At 38.9% G+C, this 22,508-nt stretch overlaps 1 protein-coding gene and 1 pseudogene across 2 annotated transcripts; one reads left to right on the forward strand and one right to left on the reverse strand.

Annotated features, from left to right (window-relative positions):
* Nucleotides 1-3,383: 3,383 nt before the first annotated feature.
* LOC114268770 (uncharacterized) lies at nucleotides 3,384-6,477 on the reverse strand (annotated as a pseudogene). Its single transcript, XR_014332503.1, has 2 exons — nucleotides 5,436-6,477; nucleotides 3,384-4,734 (listed from the first exon to the last, which is right to left on the reverse strand). The product of XR_014332503.1 is annotated as an uncharacterized LOC114268770 (transcript).
* Nucleotides 6,478-8,318: 1,841 nt separating this feature from the next.
* On the forward strand, nucleotides 8,319-9,619 carry LOC114268777 (protein FAR1-RELATED SEQUENCE 5-like). Its single transcript, XM_028210005.2, has 3 exons — nucleotides 8,319-8,510; nucleotides 8,567-9,101; nucleotides 9,204-9,619. Exons 1-3 carry the CDS (start codon nucleotides 8,319-8,321, stop codon nucleotides 9,617-9,619), a joined length of 1,143 nt encoding a protein of 380 aa, XP_028065806.2.
* Nucleotides 9,620-22,508: the final 12,889 nt, after the last annotated feature.

A 22,508-nucleotide genomic window follows, 5' to 3' on the forward strand; every position in this document is an offset into this window, starting at 1 on the left:
AAATTTGAACAAACCAAAGATCTACCAGAGAAATTTAAACAACCAGAGAAATTTGAAGGAAACTAAATTGCAAGGTATCTCGGAGGAGAATGAGGGGCTGCATATGAAGCTTGAGAAAAGCTTACCAAGCCAGAGAGAATATGAACTGGAAAAGGAATTGAAGAAATCAAAAGACAACATTGAACATTTGAGGGCAAATTTGATGGATAAGGAGACGGAATTGCAAAATATATCAGAGAAAAATGAGATGTTGAAGTCAGAAATGAAGAGAAGAGAAATGGGGAAAGTTTGAAAAAACACATCCAGAGGCAAAGCCAGCAAGGACATAAAAAGCAAACTCACACTTTGTAGGGAGAGATTAGGGAGAGAGAAATAGAAGAGAGTTTCCAGTAAGAAAGAGAGAGAGAGAGAGAGAGAGAGAGCGGAGTCCTCTTCGTCGGCCTATCGATTGCCGCGATTCCGTTTCGGTGCTTTCGGAGTAACTCGTTGATTTGGTCTGTGTTCACAGCTCCGTCAAGACCACGGTTCGTGGGTCTAGACTTGTTTGAGCAAGAACAAGGTCTGATAGCTGTGAGCAAGCTCACAAGGATGAAGGAAAAAGCTAGGGTTTGGGGTTGATGTAGGAGAGAGAGAGAGAGAGCAAAGAGTGAGAAGGAAGAGACTTCTTAAATTTCTCTGTGATATATGAGTTTGAGGTTGAAGGACCTTAGACATCAAAAAATAATTTTGTGGATCTCTTCCATTACGAAAAGTGGGAGAGGGACCCTAGACTAATTTTCCCTTTTTTTTTTCTTCAAAATGTCCTTAACCGAATCCATAGAAAATTAATGTTGAAAAATATGGTACTTGAATGATTTGATATTTTGGAGAGAGAGTTTAGAAATTTTTTTGGTTTGTTTAGTTGTATATTTTAAAAATAGTTTTGGAATTTGAGAGTTTAGAATGATTTAATATTTTATTGTAGTTGAGAAATGTGTGTGAGAGAAAAAGTGATTGAAGATGAGAGAGAAGAAAGTGATTGATGTGTAGGAAAGAGAAAGTGATTTTGAATTTTTTTTTATAAATATTTGAACCAAAGAAAATTTTAATTTTTTTAAAAAAAAAAAATTATATTTTGAGATACAAACCAACAAGTTCCAATTGTTTAGGTGGAAAATTTTGATTAGCTCGGATGGTATTTTTATGGGTTTCTTATTCAAACCTGAAAAAGATGTTTGTTTGACAATTCATAGCATATATAAAATTTGATTTTAACACTATGTTTGGTTTCATTTTTTTAAAAATAGTTTTCAGAAAATTTTACTTTCTTATTTTTCTTGTTTTTTTGTTTTTACTGAATTTTTTAAATATTTTATGCAAATTTTTTACTTTTTAGACACACCTAACACAAATACACCTAAAAAGTAAAAAAATTATAAAAAAAATCTTTTAAAAATTCACTAAATACCATAAATACAAAAAAATACAAGAATTCAGTACATTTTTTGTATTTTTATGTATTTCTTAATTTTTTAAAGTATTTTTTCACATTTTTTTTTCTTTTTAGATACACCTAAGTAAGGTACATCTAAAAAAGTAAAAAAAATGTTTAAAATTTTAAAAATATTAACTAAAAACAAAAAAATACGAAAACTAAAAAATTTAATTTTCAAAAAACTTAATCCAGAAAACTCAAACCAAACACACTGAATGGTTTCTAAAACAAATGGCATGATTGGTGTGAAAGTTTTACTTGGTCCAACCATGCTAAGGTCACCACGATGTGCTCTATGACATATATATCTATAAATATATATATTTATATATATATATATATATATATATATATATATTTATAGGCATGACAGCTACAAGCATGGAGATTTTGGGTGTGTTTGATTTATGTTTGTAGAGTAATTTTTGAGATAAAAAGTATGAAAATTTGTTTAGTTTGCCTTTTTTAAAAATGATTTTGAAAAATTATTTTGGAGAGAAAGTTTTAAAAAAAAATGATTGATTTGATATGCATGAGAGAGAGTGTGTGATTTTGAAAAGTAGGTAACCAAACAAAATTTTGAGATTTTTTTTGAAAAAATTTGTTTGGTTTGATAATTCTTAAAAATTTGTTTGTAGAGAATTTTTTTCAATTTTTTTTTTTAAAAAACAAACCAAACATATGGTTTAGAAATTAAAAATAAATAAAAATAAGTTAGTTTAGAGATTTTATGACCGGTTACGTGTTTTTAAAAGTAGGTGTGTAACTATATTTTTAGAGCTTAAATCAAATAGAGCGTTCAAACCAGGATTGAAATTACATTTCTAGAGTTTTACCAAATACAACCTTAGGGTTTTTTTTTTCTTACTATTTTTTTAAAGAAAAGAAATAAGAAGGGTAAATTATAAATACACCCCTTGAGATTTGCTTAAAATACGAATTGCTTCTTGTGGTTTGAAAAATTACAAATACCTTCCGGTTAGAATTTTTTATTTAATTTCTAACTGTTCACCTATACAATAATAAAATTATCTGAATTATTAATTGAAATAAAATTTTAACATTATTAAAAAATATTAATTAACTTGATGATTTATTAATAAAATGACCTATTTGTTATAAAATTAGAAACCTTAGGGGACATAATGTAATTTCTAAACTTATAGGGAATAATTTATAATTTAAATAAGTCTTAGGTGAGTTTGTAATTTACCCAAATAAAAAACTACTACAGAGGCAGTGTGTGAGCTCAAATTTGGGGAGGAATTGTACTGTTTAAAGGTCATAGTAGGTAGGGACATAGAAATATCTGTGTCATTTTCCTAGACAATGCTAATGAGGTTCCACAAAATTTAAGTTCAATGTTTTGAAATACAGAAGAGAAGGACTTGTACAGAAGTTTCTTATCGGCATATATTGTTATCTGTATAAGCAGCCGCATTGTATTTCTTATCTTCTTTTAGTATAGTCAAACTGGTGTGAGCAATGATATAGACAAGACTGCAGAACCACGTAAATTTGTTTGTTAAGTTTTTCTTGTTTGTGAATGATTCTTCTTGCTATTGATAGCTATTGTGTGAGTGGTTTACTCCATAACATGTATCGGCTTCCTGTGTGAAAGATCTTCCGAAGGGGTTAAATCCACATGTATTCCTGGGTCCTAGTTTTTTTGGAAATCTTGTCTATTTTGCTATGGTAGTTTGTCTTTTAGGCCCTAGTGAGTATTCTATATTGTCTGGGATGGCAAAGGGTTGGGTTTTTTCGCGTTTTGTGTGCCGTTTCTTAATTGTAGACTCAATTAGTTTAGTGATACAATTTCATACTTCACTCTTAGCCCTGACAGTTTTGGCCTATCTATATCAAAGCTCTCTCAACCTTTTCTACCAGAATTGGGTAAGATCAAATACAATTAGAAATAATTTTTGGAATTCATTAAAATATCAGTAAAATCTTGCAGAATATTACATCTCTCTTGTTTGAAAATGAATATTGAAATTCAGACAAGGAGTCAATAACTTACAGGTACATAATTAACAGACTATAAACAATCAACAGCCATATAGTAAAGAGAAAGTCTAGAAAGCAGCTATAAAACTCACTAACCTACAGAATTAGAGAGGTTACCTTAGTCCTTCCTTCGGTGCTGATACGCCAAAACAAAGGTACTGGTTCATCAATCTCTTATCAGATATTTGATTTAAACAAGATGGCCCTGCAATATCACTCCGAACGTAGTCACATTTTTGTTTATCCGAGCATTCGGGTGAGGATATTGATGATTTAGGGAATGAACTAGAAAACAAAAGACGTGGAATAGCAAGATCTGGCATAACACCCTGCACTAATATTCCTGAAGCAAATTTCTTCTTTGCATTTGGACTTGGAAGGTTGCTTCTTAAAGAAACCGTTTGCTTGTTGTTAGGAAGGGATGCGAATCTTTGTCGGAGTGGGATTGGATTTTCATCTGAATTTCCATCTACCATTTTCTTGGGCATCTTGTTCTTTCTTTCTTTGATCCTGGGCCAATGGAGCAGGCGTTTCAAACGTTCTGCTGCGTAATTTATAGAAGCTAGTTTTTTGTAATTTGAATTTGATTCATTACAGTCTTCTATGGTTGAGTCACTGGTGTCTGATGCATTCTCAATCCCTGTGTACAAGAATATTTTTGAATCGGAGATTCTGAAAGAAGTTCCAGGACTCCCCATACTTCTCATCCTTAAGTGGGAAGCAATGGTTCTGCTTGCTGTATAGTCCTGACCATAGGAGATTCCTCCAGCTGAAATTAACTGTCTGGTTAGTATGTCAGATGATGCAGAACGTGGATGCTTCCGGAGGAGATCAAGTGGGGTTATGCCATTTGAATCGCAATCGTTCATATCAATTGAACGGACACTCATTATTTGCTCGACTAAATCAGAATGAATATTCCCAATGATGGCCAGATGAAGAGCAGTTCTACCATCGTTGTTTTTGGCATTTATGATGTCTTCGGTGTCGAACAATTTTCCACATACTAACTGCTTCATGAGTTCAATTTGTCGATCCAATCTTCTGAAACTAGGAGTTTGAAAACCAGACACCGCCATATGTAGGAAAGTTTCTCCGTCTTTGTTTGTTTTATAGATGGATGAGGGAGATGCAAGAATTAGAGCTTCAACCACGGCTAATTGGCCTCTGTAGGAAGCTACATGCAATGCTGTGTTGCCAAACTTGTCTGTGGAGTTGATGATATCGAAGGATGCTATAAGATCTTTCACTACCTGAACAAATAACAAGGTTGGCTATGAAGTTCTAAAACCAAGCTACTGCAAACCATTGAAATTGTGATGTATTATTCTTCTTCCTTCAGTAGAATTACCAATGAGCAGCCTATTTGTTCCTTAATTTTTAGTGTACAATCTTACAAAATTGTGCAAGTCTATAGGTATCAATGCTATATGTACGTTGGCTGATCCTAGTACAACTACAGTTGCAAACAATTTGTGGCTCCTAGGATCGTTTCAAGAACCATTTCATATGAAGAATTCATGCATTTTCACAACTCCAACTCGACTGACAATTAGCACATATATGATGTCAAGCAGAACACTTGGTAGATGCCATCGTGCAAAATAAAATTGTAGCTAGAAAGGCAAATCAACAGTTGGATATTTGCTGTAATTGGCTTCTTCCAATACTACTACATGCGGTAGAGTAGACCAAAATCTTTTCACTCAGAAAACATGGAAGTGTAATCATAGCAAAATTTAAGAAAAGAAATAGATAAGAAAAAACTAAAATTGGATGAAAGATCATGACTTTTTATTTTCCTTTCCTATCTACAATTTCATAGTGCTGGCTATTGGGTATACAATGCATACAACTAGCTGACATAAATCATTGTAGGCTAAAACATAGTGATTTGACCATCCAAACAAAAACAAAGAAATTGAAATTCAAAGCTAAATAGCAAGATCCTCACCTTAACTTGACCTCTGCCAGCTACGACATGTAAGACAGTTGAACCCCGAGTATCTCTATAAGCCGAAACATCAAAGCAATCACCAAGAAGCACTTTCAAAATCTTCAAATTGCCTTCTCTTGTAGCAGCATGAACAGCTCTATTCACCATATCCCACTTATAATCACAAGGGATCTCCCCAATATGCTCCTCCAACTCTCCCCCATCGCCTGCCAAAAACCTCGGTGACGCTGCAAAATCAAAAAGAAGCCTAAAAACCTCACAATTCTTACTCCTGGCAGCAGCATAAAGTATATCAGTCACACCATACTCTCCTTCCCCAACAACTAGTAGAGGGTTTTTTTCAAGCAGGTCTCGGGCAAAGCCCAAGTCTCTAGCTGAGGCAGCAGTGTAGAGAAGCCAGCCACCGTGCCTAGGTCGGATGAGGGAATTTTTCCCTCTCTTGCTTTCACACTTGAAAAAGAGCTTCTGGGCAACCCGAGAACGACACTTGACGACATCATCAAACTGTTCTTCGTCATCCCAGACAGTCTCAAGGCGGCGAATTCGCCTAAGAGAGGTGAGTTTGATAAGGTGATTGGCATCTAGGCGAATGAGCTCACCAAGTCATAGTGGCCATTGGCAGCTGCCCAATCAAGTGGGGAAGCAAACCACCATTGGTCCCCAGTGCTTTCCCACCGGAGAGGAAAGTATGAAGGAGACATTGGCAATTGCAACTTGAGATCAGCCTAATACAATTATAAACTCGCCACTGATGTTTTTGGCCAAGTTAATCCTAACCCTTTTCAGATACAATTCAACTCAATTACTTTGAATTGGTTCTGAATCCAAACCCTAAGGCAATGTGGACAATTGCAACAAGAAAAATACCCTGCTAAAATCCATGATTTGAGGCAATTAATTTAAGGGTAAAGCACACAAAAACATTATTATTGACAGAAGTATAATCACAACCCTAATCAGTTCAGAAGCAAGTTTTCCGGGGAAAAAAAGGAAGGACAAGAAAAATCAGGATTTGTGAGAATCTTAAGTAAAGAAAAAGAAGAAATACCCTTTTGGAGAGATTATGAACACCTTTAAAAGCTTGCGAAACAAAGAGAATCCACTAGTGATGATGCCAAGAACACAGAGAGGATCAGAGGAATAAGTAATTGTAGTATCATTCAAGTATATGATATGAGAGAGAGAGAGAGAGAGAGAGAGGTATGAAGCCATCATTAGTCACAGGAAGCAAAACCCAGAAAAGGGAAGATGCCTTAATACAAGGAAAAGTTAGAAATGAGTGGAAAATATGTTCGCAATGACAAAAGAAAAGGTTATAAACTTTAAATTCTTTATCAAATAAATATGAATATACGAATGCGTGGTCTACATTTTTGTGAGATTCACACCTTTTAATTATTTATTTACCAAAAATTTGGTATCTCTAATATGGGTTCTGTTTAAGTGTGTAACCCCCTTAAGGTTGCACACCATATGCAACCCAATTGTTAGCCGTTAGATTACAATAATTGATCAAGACCATTGAATTGTTTAATTGTGAAAAAGTTGAAACCGGGGCAACCGGTTAATGCTTGTATTTGCATGATTGTATCCCACTCACTCTCTGTATTTCGTCCCTATCTCTCTCTGTTCTCCTCTCTGTGTAAGGTTGGGTCAGTGTAACTGTTGATTTCCATTAACAGCGAGAAGCCCTTGCCGGGTTCGTTCCATTGACGAAGCTCTGTAGGGAACAGTATAACGGGCGATTTCCAACAACAACGTAACTACAAGCCTGTGTTGGTTCCATTGCTGAAGCGAAGCCCTTCTCTCCAACTAGATATGGGATATGGAGCTGTCTCCCTCTCTCTGTCTCCCTTTTTGTCTCTATGGCCTCTTCACTTCAGCTATTTTTCGTCAACTAAACCCCCATCCTAACTTCAACCGCTCTACGCTTCGCTCAAATGGAAACCCCTCCATTGGCAACTAACCTTTCTCTTTCTCAAGCGAGTGTTTGTGTTTGCACAAACAACTAAACCGTGTGAAAAATGTCATGTTTGTGTTTGTGTTAACTAGGGGTGTTCGCGGATCGGTTTTGTGCGGTTTGCGGTTCGGTTTTGACCCGCCCGCATCTATGCGGTTTGGGAAAAAGTCAACCCGCAACCGCCCGCAGTGCGGTTTGCGGTTTGTGCGGATAGGGTTTGCAAATGTGCGGGCGGTTGCGGGCGGTTTGCGGTTTACACTTTTTTCTTTAAAAATTAATTTTCGAGTTTTTTTTCCCAGCGAATTTAGGCATCAGATTCTTTTTATATATTTGTGATAACAATTTTTTGATGAGTTTACAAATAAAAATTGAATATCAATGCATTAAATTAAAGTACCCAAAACAAAGAGACCCTACACTAGCATTTTTGCTATGAAAAAAATGTATATCAATGCATTAAAGGTTGTACTCAATTAGAATTGTCAGTTCAGTAATCAATAATCAAACTATAAGTTCTATCGACCATTAGAAGAAAAATTTTATTAGGAAAAAGTGGATGAATCACCAATGAAAATCATATAAGAAACCAAGTTTAGGACTTGATAATTCTACGGCATTAAGAAAGTTGAGAAATACTTAAAAATAAGGATCCTAGTGTCATAGAGAATATAATGGTGCTCCTGTAAAAGTTACAAAGTTAGTATATAAAAAAAAAATAATAATAATAATTAAAGTGCGGGCGGTTTTTGCGGTTTGCGGGTTTAAACCGTGATCCGCCCGCAACCCGCAAATTTGTCATATTTCAAACCGCATCCGCCCGCATTATGTTTGCGAAACCGCCCACTTATATGCGGGTTGGGCGGATTGGGCGGTTTGAGCGGTTCGGATAAACCGTTGCCCACCCTTAACATTTTACAGTCATGTGCAGTATGGCCCGAGCGGAAGTTAAAAGGGAAGGTGATGATTGTGACATTCCAAATGAAGCAGATGACATTCGTTTGATGAGTGAAAGTCGGGTGGAACCTTATCATGGTTGCGAAGCTGGTCCGAGCAATGAAGAAGCAACCAACATGAACGTTGAAGCTGGCGGAGCTGATGTGAAAAAAGAAATGGTTGACGATGCTCATGGCACATGGTTGGTGATGTTGAACGTGCTATTCTGGAACAGAAATTTGATTCGGTCGAAGATGGAGAAGCTTTCTACAATGTGTATGCTAAAGCCAAGGGATTTAGTATACGAAAATTCAGATTTAACACAAATAAAGAGGGAAAGGTTGTTTGTAGGCTGTGGTTGTGTTCAAGGGAAGGTCAGAGATTACCAATATACTTGGATCGTGTTGCTGAGAAGAGTAGAGCTCCCAAGGCACTAACAAGAGTAGGTTTCAAAGCCCAATTTCGCATACGGTACGATACAGATGCTAGTGAAGGGGGAAAGTATGTTGTGACTCACTTCGTCGCAGACCACAACCATGAATTGGCAGAACAACACTGTGTGATGTATCTGAGGTCACATTGCAGTTTAAACAGCGCTGACAAAGCTCAAGCAATGGCTATGCGCAACGTCGGTGTGAGGACTAGCCAAATCATGGACTATATGGTAAATCAATCCGGGTCTTATGAGAATGTTGGTTTCGTCCGTACGAATCTGCATAACCATATTCAAGCCGAACGTAGAGCACAAGTTGAAGATGGTGATGCGCAGGGTGCGTTGGTTTACCTATGTGCAAAACTTGATGTTGATGCACGTTTTTTTTACAAGTATGATGTGTGTAACGATAACAAGTTACAAAATCTGTTCTGGGCAGATTCAAAATCGCAGGCCGACTACGCAAAGTTTGGTGATGTGTTGATATTTGACTCAACTTACAGAACCAATGCATACAAGAAGCCTTTTGTCATGTCGGCTGGTGTGACTAGCCACTTTAGGACCACGATATTTGCATGTGTTTTGCTAGCTAATGAGACAATTGAGACATACACATGGATTTTGGAAACATTTATGGAGGCGATGGGCAATGAAGCACCTGTGTCCGTACTGACAGATGGGGATAAGGCGATGCGAGAGGCAATTAGAAGAGTATTTCCAGACGCAAGACATCGATTATGTAATTGGCATCTTGGGAAAAATGCTGTTTCAAATGTTCACATAAGTGGCTTTGCACATGCTTTCAAGCAGTGTATGGACATGGAAACGGATGAGACAAAGTTTGAGCATGGCTAGACGACAATGGTTGAAAATTTTGGACTTTAAACCAACAGTTGGCTGTTGGAGACATATGAAAAGCGTCATATGTGGGCTGAGGCATATATGCATGGACATTTCTTTGCTGGGATGAAGAGCACTCAGTGCTCGGAGTGTATGAATGCTTATTTCAATCCCTTCCTCCAACACAAATTGAAGCTATATGAATTTGTTAGGCACTATGATCGGGCTCTTGCAAGGATAAGGTATAACGAGGCTGGAGATGATGCTGAAACAAATAACACTTTTTTGGTATTGATTGCTCCATTGCGAGATATAGAGTGACATGGAGCTGAGCTATTCACCTGAAATATATTTAGAATGTTCCGTGATGAAATCTTAGAAAAGGGGAAGTTGAATGTCAAGGACGTGTTCCCTTTGCCGGATGGTCAGAAATGCTACTATATTCATAAGTACAAAGTGAAGGACAGGTCATGGATAGTAACACACAGTCTAGTGGATGCTGCAATGAGATGTTCTTGCATGAAGTTTGAGTTGTTGGGGCTACCTTGCTGTCACATGATATGTGTTATGAAAGCCGAAAATTTAAAGCAAATTCCCCCAACTTGTGTGCTGCATAGATGGACAAGGGCTGCAAGCAAGGATGGCCAGCAATGGCCTCAACCCTCAATTGGTAGCACTCCAACACAGATGGCCCGGTATGGGATTTTGAGTTCTTCCTACAACGAAATGTGTTTCTATGTCTCGCAATCAACGGAAGGTTTCAAAGAGGCTAGGGATGCATGTCTTCCGATGACGAGCCGGATGAAGGAGTTATATGAGAGGAATCTGAACGATGGGAATGGAGACAAAGGGAAACATTCATTCCCTCGACAATTTGGAGTAGAAGATCCTGATGTTGTGAAGACAAAAGGGAATCCGGGACGGGCCTCGTCCAACTGTCGAAGACTAAGAAAATGTGGGAATTGCAAATGCATTGGGCACACAAAGCGAACGTGTCCTAAGGTTCGGTTTAGCCGAACAGTGGGTACTAACTCAGATGCAGATACACCCCACATAACTGACCGTGAGTACAATGCAGAGTCATTGCCCGTTCGCTGCAAAACTAGGTTGGTGGATCCAAATACACCGCACATTAAGCAGCGGCGACTATTTTTTGATGCTTCTCCTGATTCCAAGCAGCCTGCGGGCCAATACGGTAGTGTTGAAGCAGCAGTGTGCAAAAATGATTCGACCACAATTGATGAGGTGAATCAGGTAATTGTATAATTTGTATGATTTACTTATTCTCTTAATTTATTAGGTAGACAGTACTAGCTATTGAAAACACATGGAAATAATGTATGTAGTTTTCATTTTGCACGAATTCCTGCACGTAACGTGTAAATCATTGGTTACGTACAATGCTAGGAAGTGGCACAACGTTACCTATGTACAAGGCCACGAGTTGTAAATTTCCCATATTGTTTAGAGTGATGTTGTCATTTGTGTTTGCAGTGACTTGTCATTTTGAAAACTAATTGAAGGTGAGATATATATGGGTTGTCTGTATTGTTTTGGGTAGGAAATTGGCTTATGTCTGTGTTCCAAGATTCCTATTGCGGGTTGCTTGTTTGTGTTCCATATTTGGTTGGATCGAACTGAAGGGTTTTTTGCGGTGTGGTTTATCAACTAACGATGTGTTTGGCTTCGTATTGATGTGGTATGACTTGTTTCGGTAAATTAGCATTATATTTCGAGTAAAATACGAATTTATCCATGTGGGTTTGCAAAATTACATACCAGCACATGCATTTTGTATATAATCTAAGTGGCAGTTAATTTTGGGTGTTACTTGGAGAAAGTAACCCAACAAACTCGTTACTTTATCTCCATGCCGATTGCTATATGAATCACGAGTTACGAACAAAAGTTGTGAAATTATTTCATGTTAACTATGAAAGTATGTGTTTATTGTTAGTAAAATTATGGTGGGCCTATATCGATAGCAACGAAGCAGTAATTTAAAGTTGACAAGTTGAAGAAGAAAATCAAGCAATTGTGGTATTGGTGCGAATGCCTGAAAAGGATGAAGACTTCTTTCGATGAACTGATGGTAACAAAGTAGAAAGTACAAAGTAAGTTGTGTTGTTGGTAACAAAGTAGAAAGTAGAAGGGAAAAAACTACTCAGAAGTTGCAATGTAGAAAGTAAGTTGTGTTGTTGTTCATGTCCTCTCTCTCTGCAAACATTCTGCCCTTTATAGCTATTATTTCCCACGACCCCATGATCTGCCGATTCTGCAACTGCTTCTGTGCAACTTTTGTACCTGCATGGTCATTTCCGTGTCTTCAAATCACATAAAACCTTCACTTGTACCTGTCGAAGTGCATATAATTGAAGTTGCCACCTGTGCCAAAGTCCTTTTAGTCTTTCCTCGACAGATACAGACTCCCAATTTGTTCATGTTTCCTCTTGGAGGCTGGCCACTAAATCCATGAGCACTACCAGTAACTGCTCCAGTGTGTAAGTCAGGTGGCATGCAAGATTCAACGTTAGTTGAATGGAGCAGCTGTTGGGAGGATGTGGGAAAAATAGGTGCAAAGAGGAATTTTTAATCTAATATCCAATAATAATTTAGCTGAAAATATGAGTGAAATTTTTTTAAAAAATAAGTAGTTTCGGTTTTTTTGATTACAAACCCGAGATGTATATTTTGTTTTTGATGTAAATAAGTTGTGTACTTTCGTTACGTAAAATGTAGGACAACAATTGTGTTTAAGTCATTACAATGCAGAAAAAGGTTATTTCAAACATAATTTCAAGTTTACTGACATTGAATATATTTTGATTAAATTACAGGGGAAATTAATATTTGGCAGAGTCTGATAATTCAAAGTCAGGGCAGTAACAGTGAGTGGCCAAGTGTTGTGGTTCAGTGGCCCAGTTTGCAAGGATTGTGGTTGTGTTTAGTGGACAATATTCTATCGATTTTTGTCTCATAATGATGAGGGACATGCCCCACAATGGTGAAAAGGAAGGTCGACAGGGAAGAGTCAATATTTGGCAGAGTGGACTTGAAAATTCGAAGTCAGGGGGTAGTTACAGTGGCAGTTATGGTGTAGACGTGTGGGATCATGCAATGATGGGCCACAAAAATAGTATACGGATATCGAAACCAACGATCTCCCTTCTAGGCTTTCCAAGTATACTAAACCTCCACTTCTATTTGTCGATCTCCCTTTTCTTGTGTTTATTTCATGGCCACCAACTGTTTGAAACTTCTATCGACAGAGCAAGGCTCCAGCTTTGTCTCATGCTTCCTCCTGAAAGTGTGCCCACTAACTCATAATGATGAGGGACATGCCCCCACAATGGTGAAAAGGAAGGTCAATGGGGAAGAGTCAATATTTGGCAGAGGGGACTTGAAGATTCGAAGTCAGGGGCAGTTACAGTGGCAGTTATGGTGTAGACGTGTGGCATCAAGCAATGATGGGCCACAAAAACAGTATACGGATATCGAAACCAACGATCTCCCTTCTAAGCTTTCCAAGTATAATAAACCTCCACTTCTATCTGTCGATCTCCCTTTTCTTGTGTTTATTTCATGGCCAGAAGTTGTTTTAAACTTCTGTCGACAGAGGAAGGCTCCTGCTTTGTCTCATGCTTCCTCCTGAAAGTGTGCCCACTAACTCCATGACTGGTGCTAAAAACTTCCCCCATTACTTCTAGGTGACCCACATGCAGAGAGCCCACTTTGAAGTGGTGGACATTCCTTCAGACTTGGCCACGTGTCCTCGATTAAGTGGACCATCTGTCGATAGAGACTGGCAAAACTTGGTGCAAAGAATGGCCCCCTTGTTCAAGTTAAATATCATATGAATTAACCTTGTGGAAGTGATTGGGACCCCCTCCAATCACCACCTGCACCCCCCCTCCCCACACACACACGTGGGGGTTGGTGATTGGAGGAGAAAGAAAAAAAAAAAGAAGAAATTTATTTTTTTAAAAACTGGCCAATCAGAGAGAGAGGGGTCATGGGGGTGCCCTCTTGTGGGGGTCCAAGTCATATGATATTTAACTTCAACAAGGGGGCCATTGTTTGGGCCCAATAGCAAATTTATTAGTACGGGCCCCATCATAAGCTATAAAAGACCCACCCTTTCAACTTCGAACCACTTCATTTCCCTCTGATTCGAACTCCCTAGACTGTACTCCTTCTTCTCAAGCATTGCCGTTCAAAACCCGAGCACCACAAAACCCTAAGCCATGGCGCCGAAAAAATCTCAACCATCACCATCTGAGGAGAACAATGAAGACCTACTCCGCTTCCCAGACCCTATCAGAGCACGTATCGGTCCTCTAAAATTTGGTGCAACCCTATTGCCCAACACAAGCTCTGTCGCTAGGGCTACTCTAGGCCCTACCTTCGCGTCTTACTTCCCAGACGAGCTAGCTCCATACTATCCCCTTGGTAATGGTGAGAACCTTCTTCTCAACCAAACTGGACTTAAGTGAACTAACTGGAATGTTAGCAAAAACCCACTCAGATCGTGGAGGTCACCAGACTCTGTTTGGCGAAGCTGGGCCAGGAGAATTGAAGGTCACGACGGTGAAGTATGGAAGCACCAGGGCATTAGTGAAGCAATTAGACTATCGACTAAAAATTATGACATGGACAAAGGGCTGATTGCTGCTGCTGCATGCTTCTGGTCGCAATCTTGTAACTCCTTACTCCTCAATTTGGGTATGATTTCCCCTACCATCTTAGATGTAGCTCACTTGACTGGTCTCCCAATCTTGGGCAATCCAATTCATGCTCTCCTTGAGCCTCCAAAAGTGAGCTTTACTTTAAACACTGACATGTGCTATACAGATTTCGCCCAAAAATACAAAGGCAAGCCTGGTTTCCTTGTCCACAACAAAGAAAGAACTGCTTTTTACTTACTTTGGCTTTGTGAGTTTCTTTTTTGTGTCCCTGGGTACAAGATCACGAAGAGTACCTCCCCCTTGCCTTATGTATGCAAGATGGCCAACTTATGGCTTTAGCCCCTTATCTTCTTGCCACCCTTTACAAGGCCCTATTTTCCTTTGTCCACAAGAAGATTTCTGGCAACTGTGGTGGCCCCTTCTGGCTTTTCCAGGCCTGGTTGTATGCCTATTTCCCTGAGGCACGACCCCCACCACCTAACACCTTGAAACCTGTTTTCTACTCCTATGCTGAGCAACTGCTCACTTATAATAGCCAACCCATCCTCACTTTCAGAAATCACCTTACCATGTTTTACAACCTTCCTTCGAAGAGACCTTCCAACCTGTACATGCCATTTCAAAACTTTGAATTCTCCTCTAGCAGACTTCGCTTCCTCTTCCTAGACCCTTCTGATTTACACAATGAGCAAGTCCAAGAACAAAATGAGACTTGGAGACACATTCTCACCTCTAGACATGTGTTGGTTGGCTGTTCCATATCCTCTGCCAAGATGTCCAACTGCAGTTTTGAGACATACTGTCCTAATCAATGGTCCAGGCAATTAGGTCTTTCCCACGCTATCCCTTATCCTTATTTCCACCCAACCATCCATGAGGAGATTGGCTCCATAATCTTCTTCAAAGATCCTACGCAAGCTAAATCCATTTTGACAGAGAACACCAAACTTTTCCAAGAGTTTGGCCCCTTCTTCTTCAAACCTCCTGCGGACTGCTCGACGGCTTTTGACCATTGGTGGGGACTTATGTCTGCCATTATTTTCTGCAAGCCACTTGAAACCTGCCTTCACGACACTTGTATTCATAATCAGGGCCCCATATCCTCGCCTTCCAAGCTTAGGGCTGCAGGTATTCTTCCTTTATATACTTCATATCCCTGACTGTGTCATGCAAATTTTAATTTTTTTTTCTACAACACTAACTTGTTTAACCTTTGACAACCAAAATTGGGCCTGCTGCTGAACCATTGGTTAGGGACCAACATAAAGGCAAGGCTCTAATGGATGCAACTACTCAGACAAACACCCCCTCAGTTCCAAAATTAATGGCAGACTCTTTCGCAGCCGCGTAGACACAAGCACAGAGATGAACTACCACCCGTACCCCTGCCGAGACAGAGGTCACGACGAAGAAGAGAGAAGAGCCTTCCACTGCTCCTGCTCTAATTACAGACCTAAGTGATTGGGATATCCCTCTCAGCCAAATGGTTGGCCAAACAACATCAAATCCTTCAGGGCAGCTCTACCAAGTATGCCTTCACTTTACATATTTACATCATCTCAATTTCCATTCACACCCGACTGATCACTTACTTTTGTGCAGAGAAAAAGAAGGAGATTACTCCTTACTGCTGCTGATGATGGGAATCCTTCCACTTCTCCTCAACACATTCATCAAATTCCCAGTCCCATCAGCAATGTACCCAGAGAACCCACTGTACAACCAGCTCCACCACCACCTGAAGCATCGCAACAAGCTTCCTTACAACCTGCTTCACAGTCTTCGCCATAGCAATCTACACAATCTGCATCACAACATCCTTCCACTTCTCCTCAACACATTGTCCCTTCTGTCTTTAGCCCTCAACCATCACCATCCAACCCCTCCAATTCCCAAACTTCAAACAAAGAATCAAAGAGTATTGAATTTGACATTTCAATCAACAGCCAATCCTCTCTAATAGATGACAGTACAAAATCCCCTGAACCAGAAGTTCATAACAACCAAGGTAAATAGAAATACAAATGTGACTGTTCGTTTGAAAAAAAAAAAACTTCTCTTTAAGTAACTGGTATTGTTCTCCAATTACAGGGATGGTCCACATCTAATGTCTGAGACAGAACTTGAATGTCCTCATCACTTTCCCTTGTTAGCAGAACCAGAAAAAGAGCTTGAAGACGCTGATGCTGCCATTTCATCAGTACCAGAAACAACCCCTCCTGCTGCCACAACCGCAGCCGAACAAGGCCAACCATCTGCGCGCACGTTATCAGGACAGGTACTACCATTTCCAACCTCATCCTATTTACTCTTTATTACTTGCAAGCATATATTCTCACCAAACTATTTATGTTCACAGGCCATCGGTCCATGTCAGGATATTTGGGCTGAACTTTTTATTCTTCAACAACATCTAGACGAAATATCCCCATTGCCTCAAAGGCTACATCTCTCTCATGTTGAAACTCAACAAACCTTAACCACCTTCATGAACCTCATTAACACCCCTGTTGAAGAAATCATTCTCCACAAACTTAATGAAACCTTGGCCTGTCTTACTGCTATTCTAAACCTCTCCCTTAATCCTTTCAACCCCATTCAACTAAAGCCATTGGCCAAGATCATCACGGAATGGCCAACCCTTTCACAGATGGTTCGGACTTGCTCGAAGGATATTCAAACCAAAAAATATTTTCTAAACAAAGCCCACACCATATCTACTTCACTGAAACCCAGCCAGCAAACCTCTGCAGCCATTATTGACCAACACTCAGCACTTGAACTTGAGGAAACCAAACTCATGGCAGAACTTGCCTCTGTCCAGCAAAGAAAGGCTTATCTACAGCCACAACATGACCAACTTAATCAAGAAACAATGATGATGCTCTCCTAAATTACACATCGTTCTGCATCAATTCAGACAACTAAAGCTGAGTTAGACCAAGCCCAAGCCATGCTGGCAGATGCTCAATCAGAATGGGGTGTTCTAGCCATTTTGTTCTCCAAATCCTAGGCTACTTGATATATGTATTCTTTTGTATTGCACAGCTAGGAATGATTTGGAAAGGTAGGAATGATTGCCTTTTTAATGAGAAGATTGTTGATGGCCCTGAATTGGCTGAGACGGTGAAAGTGAGGGTTTCACTTTGGTGTAAGCAAAGTTATAGAGGCCTACAGTATTCAGTGGAGGACATTGTCAATAATTTGGATAGGATCAAATTCTGATTGAGGGGGTGGTGTTTGGTGTTTTTTGCAAATACGATGCAGGTCAATCTATGCTATGCTGATGGAAGCAAGGGAAAGTGGGTGTATACCTGGATTAGCAGATTTTTTTGGTGGCTAATTTTGCTCTGCTGTGCTTTAATTTTGCTATGCTTTGCCTTATTTTTGGGTTGTTGCTCTGCCTTAGTTTATGGGGTCAAGCATGCTTATTTCTGGTTGTTGCTCTGCTGTGCTTCAACTCTACTCTGCTATATATGTACTCTGCTGCTGCTATATGGGATCAACGAATAGGCATAAGTCTGCTGCTGCATATTGGCCTTTTTGCAATTGTTGGAATGATGTTTTGGTGTGCTGTATTGGAAGTCTGCTGCTGGATTGGGGAAAGTTATTGGAGGTCTGCTGCTTGCCTTCTTCTAATTATTGGTCTGTTGCTGTAGTTATTTATTAGTTTTGGAGGTTGAAGGATCAGGCTCAAGTCTCAGTGGTGGCTGCTGCTGTCAGGTTTGGATCAGGCTCGTAGCTGGTGTCTGTTGTGATTTGTGTGAATTCAGACTGAAATGGGGTCATACTTGGTAGTGTGATGCATCAGTATGTCTTTAGGTGATTTCCTGGTTTGGTTATATCCATTCAGCGTAGAAGTGCAGGATCTGGGTTGTGTAGCTTGAGTTGTAGGGCTGCAGTGCATGTCATGGTTCTTCTCTGCTGCAGCTCTGGTGTTGGTGGGCTACTGTCTGGAGGTCAAACAACAGTTCACTGATCTGGAGCTGCTGTCAATGGTTCAAACTGCTGCTGTAAACTATAGATTTGTGATGTTAACTGCAAATTTAAATCCAAACTGCTGCTGTATGTCTTTTGGTGGTTGCTGCTAAGTAGCATATTTGGTCTACTGTTTCACCTCTGTGTGCTTGTCCGGGGTTGTGTGGCTGTTGGTATCTTGTTCATGGTCTGAAGTTGGCCATGGTGTTTGTGGCTGCATTGTGCTCTTCGTCTGAAGCCTGGTTGTAATGTCTCAAGTTTGTTCATGCTGCTTTGGAGTTTCATTTGGTTGTCCTGTTATGCATTTTTGTGAGGATGGGCTTCGAGTTACATTCTTATTGTTTTCCTTCTGATTTTGTTTCTCTTCATTGGTCTCTCAGTAACTAGGAGGTTGGAGCTTTTTTAGCTCCAAGCTCCTCTTTACTGATGTATTATTCACACCTTGTATGTGTTTTTTCATCAATAAAGTTTTTTCTTTTGCTGATAAAATAAAAAAATGAATGTCATTACTCTGTTTTTTAATGGTATGTTGTATGGTTTTTTTATTTTTTGTGCAATTTTTCTCCGTTTGTGCATTGTTAGGAAGTAATCAACTCCCCTTCAAAGTTTCCCACATGGTTGGATAATTCTTCTTCACATTTCTTCTGTTTATATATCTCCTATGTGGTTGGTTGCCTTTCCAAGGATTCGTTTATGTAAAGGATGTCATACTTCTTCACACTAGCATATCTGTAATGTACAGATGTTTAGTAGTTTTTATTTAGTATCAAACTCTGCATGTTTAGTGTGTAAAGTCAGTCAGCCAAATATTTCTGAAAATATGTCATCTACAATACACAACTGCCGTAAAACACTTACTTACTGACCGATACACTGGAAACAACCAGGCAGTATGCAACATGACATTGATTGCAGTTTAAAATTTGTGGCACGTTTGCTGTTTAAAATTTGTACTTGCTTGTGCCTGTTCACACGTGGATCAACCACAACATGACATGTGTGAAAGTCAGCGTCAGAGTCCATCAGTTACACATATGAAAGGGGTTTAGTTTACTGCACGTGCGGGCCCACATGGTGCAGCAGTTAGGAGGATATTGCATAGACTAACTGGGTGGATTGCAGAAACGGTCATTGGCAGACTACAGTGGTTGACCTAAAGACAGGTGGACCCCGTGGACAGGTGGACCCCTGTCGGTGCATTATAGTCACTGCTATTTGTTTGTTCCGTGGGATTTTTTTTGCTTTGTTTTGGACAAAATCATGGCATTCAAAAAAACCGAACAAACAGAATTCATGTGGTAAAAGTGAACAAACATTAGTACTTTCAATTTGCATTGTTTGTTGGACAAATATCACATTGCATTGGACAAACATTACTATATTCATTTGGGCAAATATCACATTGCATTGTTTGTTCTGTACCCATAACATTGGAATTATGTGTATCACATTACGTACAGGCCACGATTAAAGCAAACAAACATTACTACTTTCCCTCGTTTGTTGCAGTCCCAAACATTGGAATTATGTGTACAATCAATATGCGTGGGAAATTAGTATTATCACAGCTGCGACCTAGAAAGTTGTCACGACAAGCTGATGCAGTAATCCAGTTGTGGTTGGGCATCGAAATTACTCTCGTACTGGCAGGCCATGATAAAATCACTGCCATATTTGTTGTAATTGCAATCAATCACATGCACGAAGGATACTCGCCGATCTTTGTGTTGTTCACATCTATAACGAAGTCAAACACCAACTTCCGACGCACAGAAGGATGAAACTATGTACAAAAAGCGAATAACACAAATCAGGTACAGTTATAGTGGTATGAAATAAACGGATTTATTTCGCAATTGGAAATTAAGCCGTAGAATGTACCTTGTGTGGACCGCTGGGTATATCAGGCCGCTGCATGTACTTGATCACAAACATCCCACAGTCGAAAGTACTACAAATGAAATGTAACATTCAGTTTCTCGTAAAATATTAGCAGGTTCGTTAAATGAGTGATTCAGGAGTCAAGTCAATGTGACACAGGGTTTGTGGATTACTTGTCTAGCTGTTGTAATGGCCTTTCTACTAACATGCAAACGTCAAAGGTATGCACGTGTACAACATATTCATTTTCAAACTGTAGTTGCAGTAAGTCATGCATTGTTTGAACCTGTTGCAGAATGAGACGGTTAGTTTATGTGCAGGATGTTACAATGTGGAAGTAGATTTGTGAAATTCAGCACGACATACCAACATTTTTGCCGCGTTCAGCTTGTTGGTGTCCAGTGTGGCGGATGCCAATGAGTCAAATAGGTACGCCACACGGTCTATCATATCTATTTTTAGGCACAACCAATGTACTCCTCTATAATTGAAAGGCATGTAAATCTACAGATAAACACAAGTGAAGACATTGTTTAGAGGGCATGCGAACATGTACGCACTTTCATATTTATATTGACATTCATGTAAATGGGATCGACATTCATGTTACCGACGTTCATATTAAATGTACTCGCTTCAATGGGATGGGCATTCATATTACCTTCTCACATGCATTAAGAACCCCAGTATATCTATCATGTCCAAAATATGATTTGACGATATTTTCATGGTTCAAAGGTTGAGTTTTCTTATTTAGTATCAAGGTCTGCATGTTTGGTGTGTAAAATTCAGTCAGCCAAAGTTTTTTGAAAATATGTCTTCTACAATACACAACCGACCTAAAACACTTACTTACCGACAGATATACTGGAAAGAACCACGCAGTATGCCTCCCGTTTTTGTGTACTTGCCGCTGTCCGTTAGTCAATTGAACCGCGACCAAGTTGATTGGCTGGAACATTGTAACACACGAGACAACTTGCGAAATAAGGTTTGCAATTTGTTTAAATGTAATACGAAATAACAATGTCCGTACATAGAAATGTCCATCATGCAAATATAGTGGAAATAACATTGTTAGATGCCAGGATATACTGTGTCGGATAGCCATGCCCCTGGTTTAAGCGTGCGCATGTCACGTCGCGTAGCACATTCGCAAGGCATTTCATGAAGATTCATAGACACGGCAATGTCCCTACATTAAACGTATACATGAACCAGGAAGAAGCAACCTACAGCCTAATACAACTTAAATGTGCCTGGCTTAACTCTACAACATAAGATTAGTTTTTTCTGTTGTACAACTATGCCAGATATTCCTGATTCTACTAGGCTCCAATCCAATTAAGATTAGTTTTAAGTTTTGAAAAAACAAAAGTAAACGGAAAAAGTTTTACATATTACAACTTATTACATGTCTAATAGTATTTGCTAAAATAATATGTGAAAATTGAAATGCTCATTTACAGGTGAGCAAGTTAACAAAAAAAAAAAAAAAATACATGTTTTTTACAAACTGGAGCCAACAATATCCCAAAATGATCAAAATGGAAAATGTAAGCAGACTAGAAGAAAATAGCTACGGAAAATTGCACTTCATTATAAGTTTTCAAAAATTTTTGCAAATCATTGGTAAACTTTATTAAGTTTCATAATTAAAATTATAAAGTTTTCCAAGAATTTGTAAATATTTTGTGAAAATATCAGTGATTTGCAATTTTCCCAATAGCTATATGTGTGCAGGATAAGACCAACAGAAGAAAACTTCAGACAGGAAATTTAGCCAGAGATCTTTCCCTAGGCCACTGCATTAAATTCAAAGAAAATCCTACATACGACATGGATAAACCCATCAAAATTATACAGAATGAAAAATTAAAGCATTGATAGCTACAAAAATCAAATAAATATAGCACGACAAATGAAAATTGTGGAATTCAAACTTATTTCACAAATACTACGGAACAGGTTAATTGCGAGTACTAAACTCATCCGTACCTTTTATTTTTTTTGTCGTCAAGTACAGAGTCAACAACTTTCTGTTCGGCTGCTGATAAATCCTCTCTGCTCTCCAGTGTCATCAAGTCCTTCTATCAATATAAACAATCAAGTAACATCAACTACTCCTGTTAATATAAACAGTTAAGTAACTGAACACTGTTCAGAAAAGTAATTTACAACATACATAACACATCCTTATGCATTTAAAATTGGTGAAGCGATGTCTAACCTCTGAACAGAACCGCTTCTCCAACCTGTGCAGTTTGGACAGGACTTTGTCCGAAATCTGTAAGACAATTGTACAACATTTGTTACTGCAAACTTGCACTACAATGACAACTATTAAAGTACAACACAAA

This window comes from Camellia sinensis, chromosome 6, assembly GCF_055761805.1.
Source record: "Camellia sinensis isolate YWXY chromosome 6, ASM5576180v1, whole genome shotgun sequence".
Classification (NCBI taxonomy): Eukaryota; Viridiplantae; Streptophyta; class Magnoliopsida; order Ericales; family Theaceae; genus Camellia; species Camellia sinensis.

Bases quoted from the DNA above. Each gene is read 5' to 3' on its own strand.
- LOC114268777 (XM_028210005.2), top strand. From the start codon at position 8,319: ATGTGCAGTATGGCCCGAGCGGAAGTTAAAAGGGAAGGTGATGATTGT. The intron at 8,511-8,566 runs GTTGACGATGCT...ATTCTGGAACAG, and splicing joins CTGATGTGAAAAAAGAAATG to AAATTTGATTCGGTCGAAGA. The intron at 9,102-9,203 runs GTGCGTTGGTTT...TGTTCTGGGCAG, and splicing joins TGAAGATGGTGATGCGCAGG to ATTCAAAATCGCAGGCCGAC.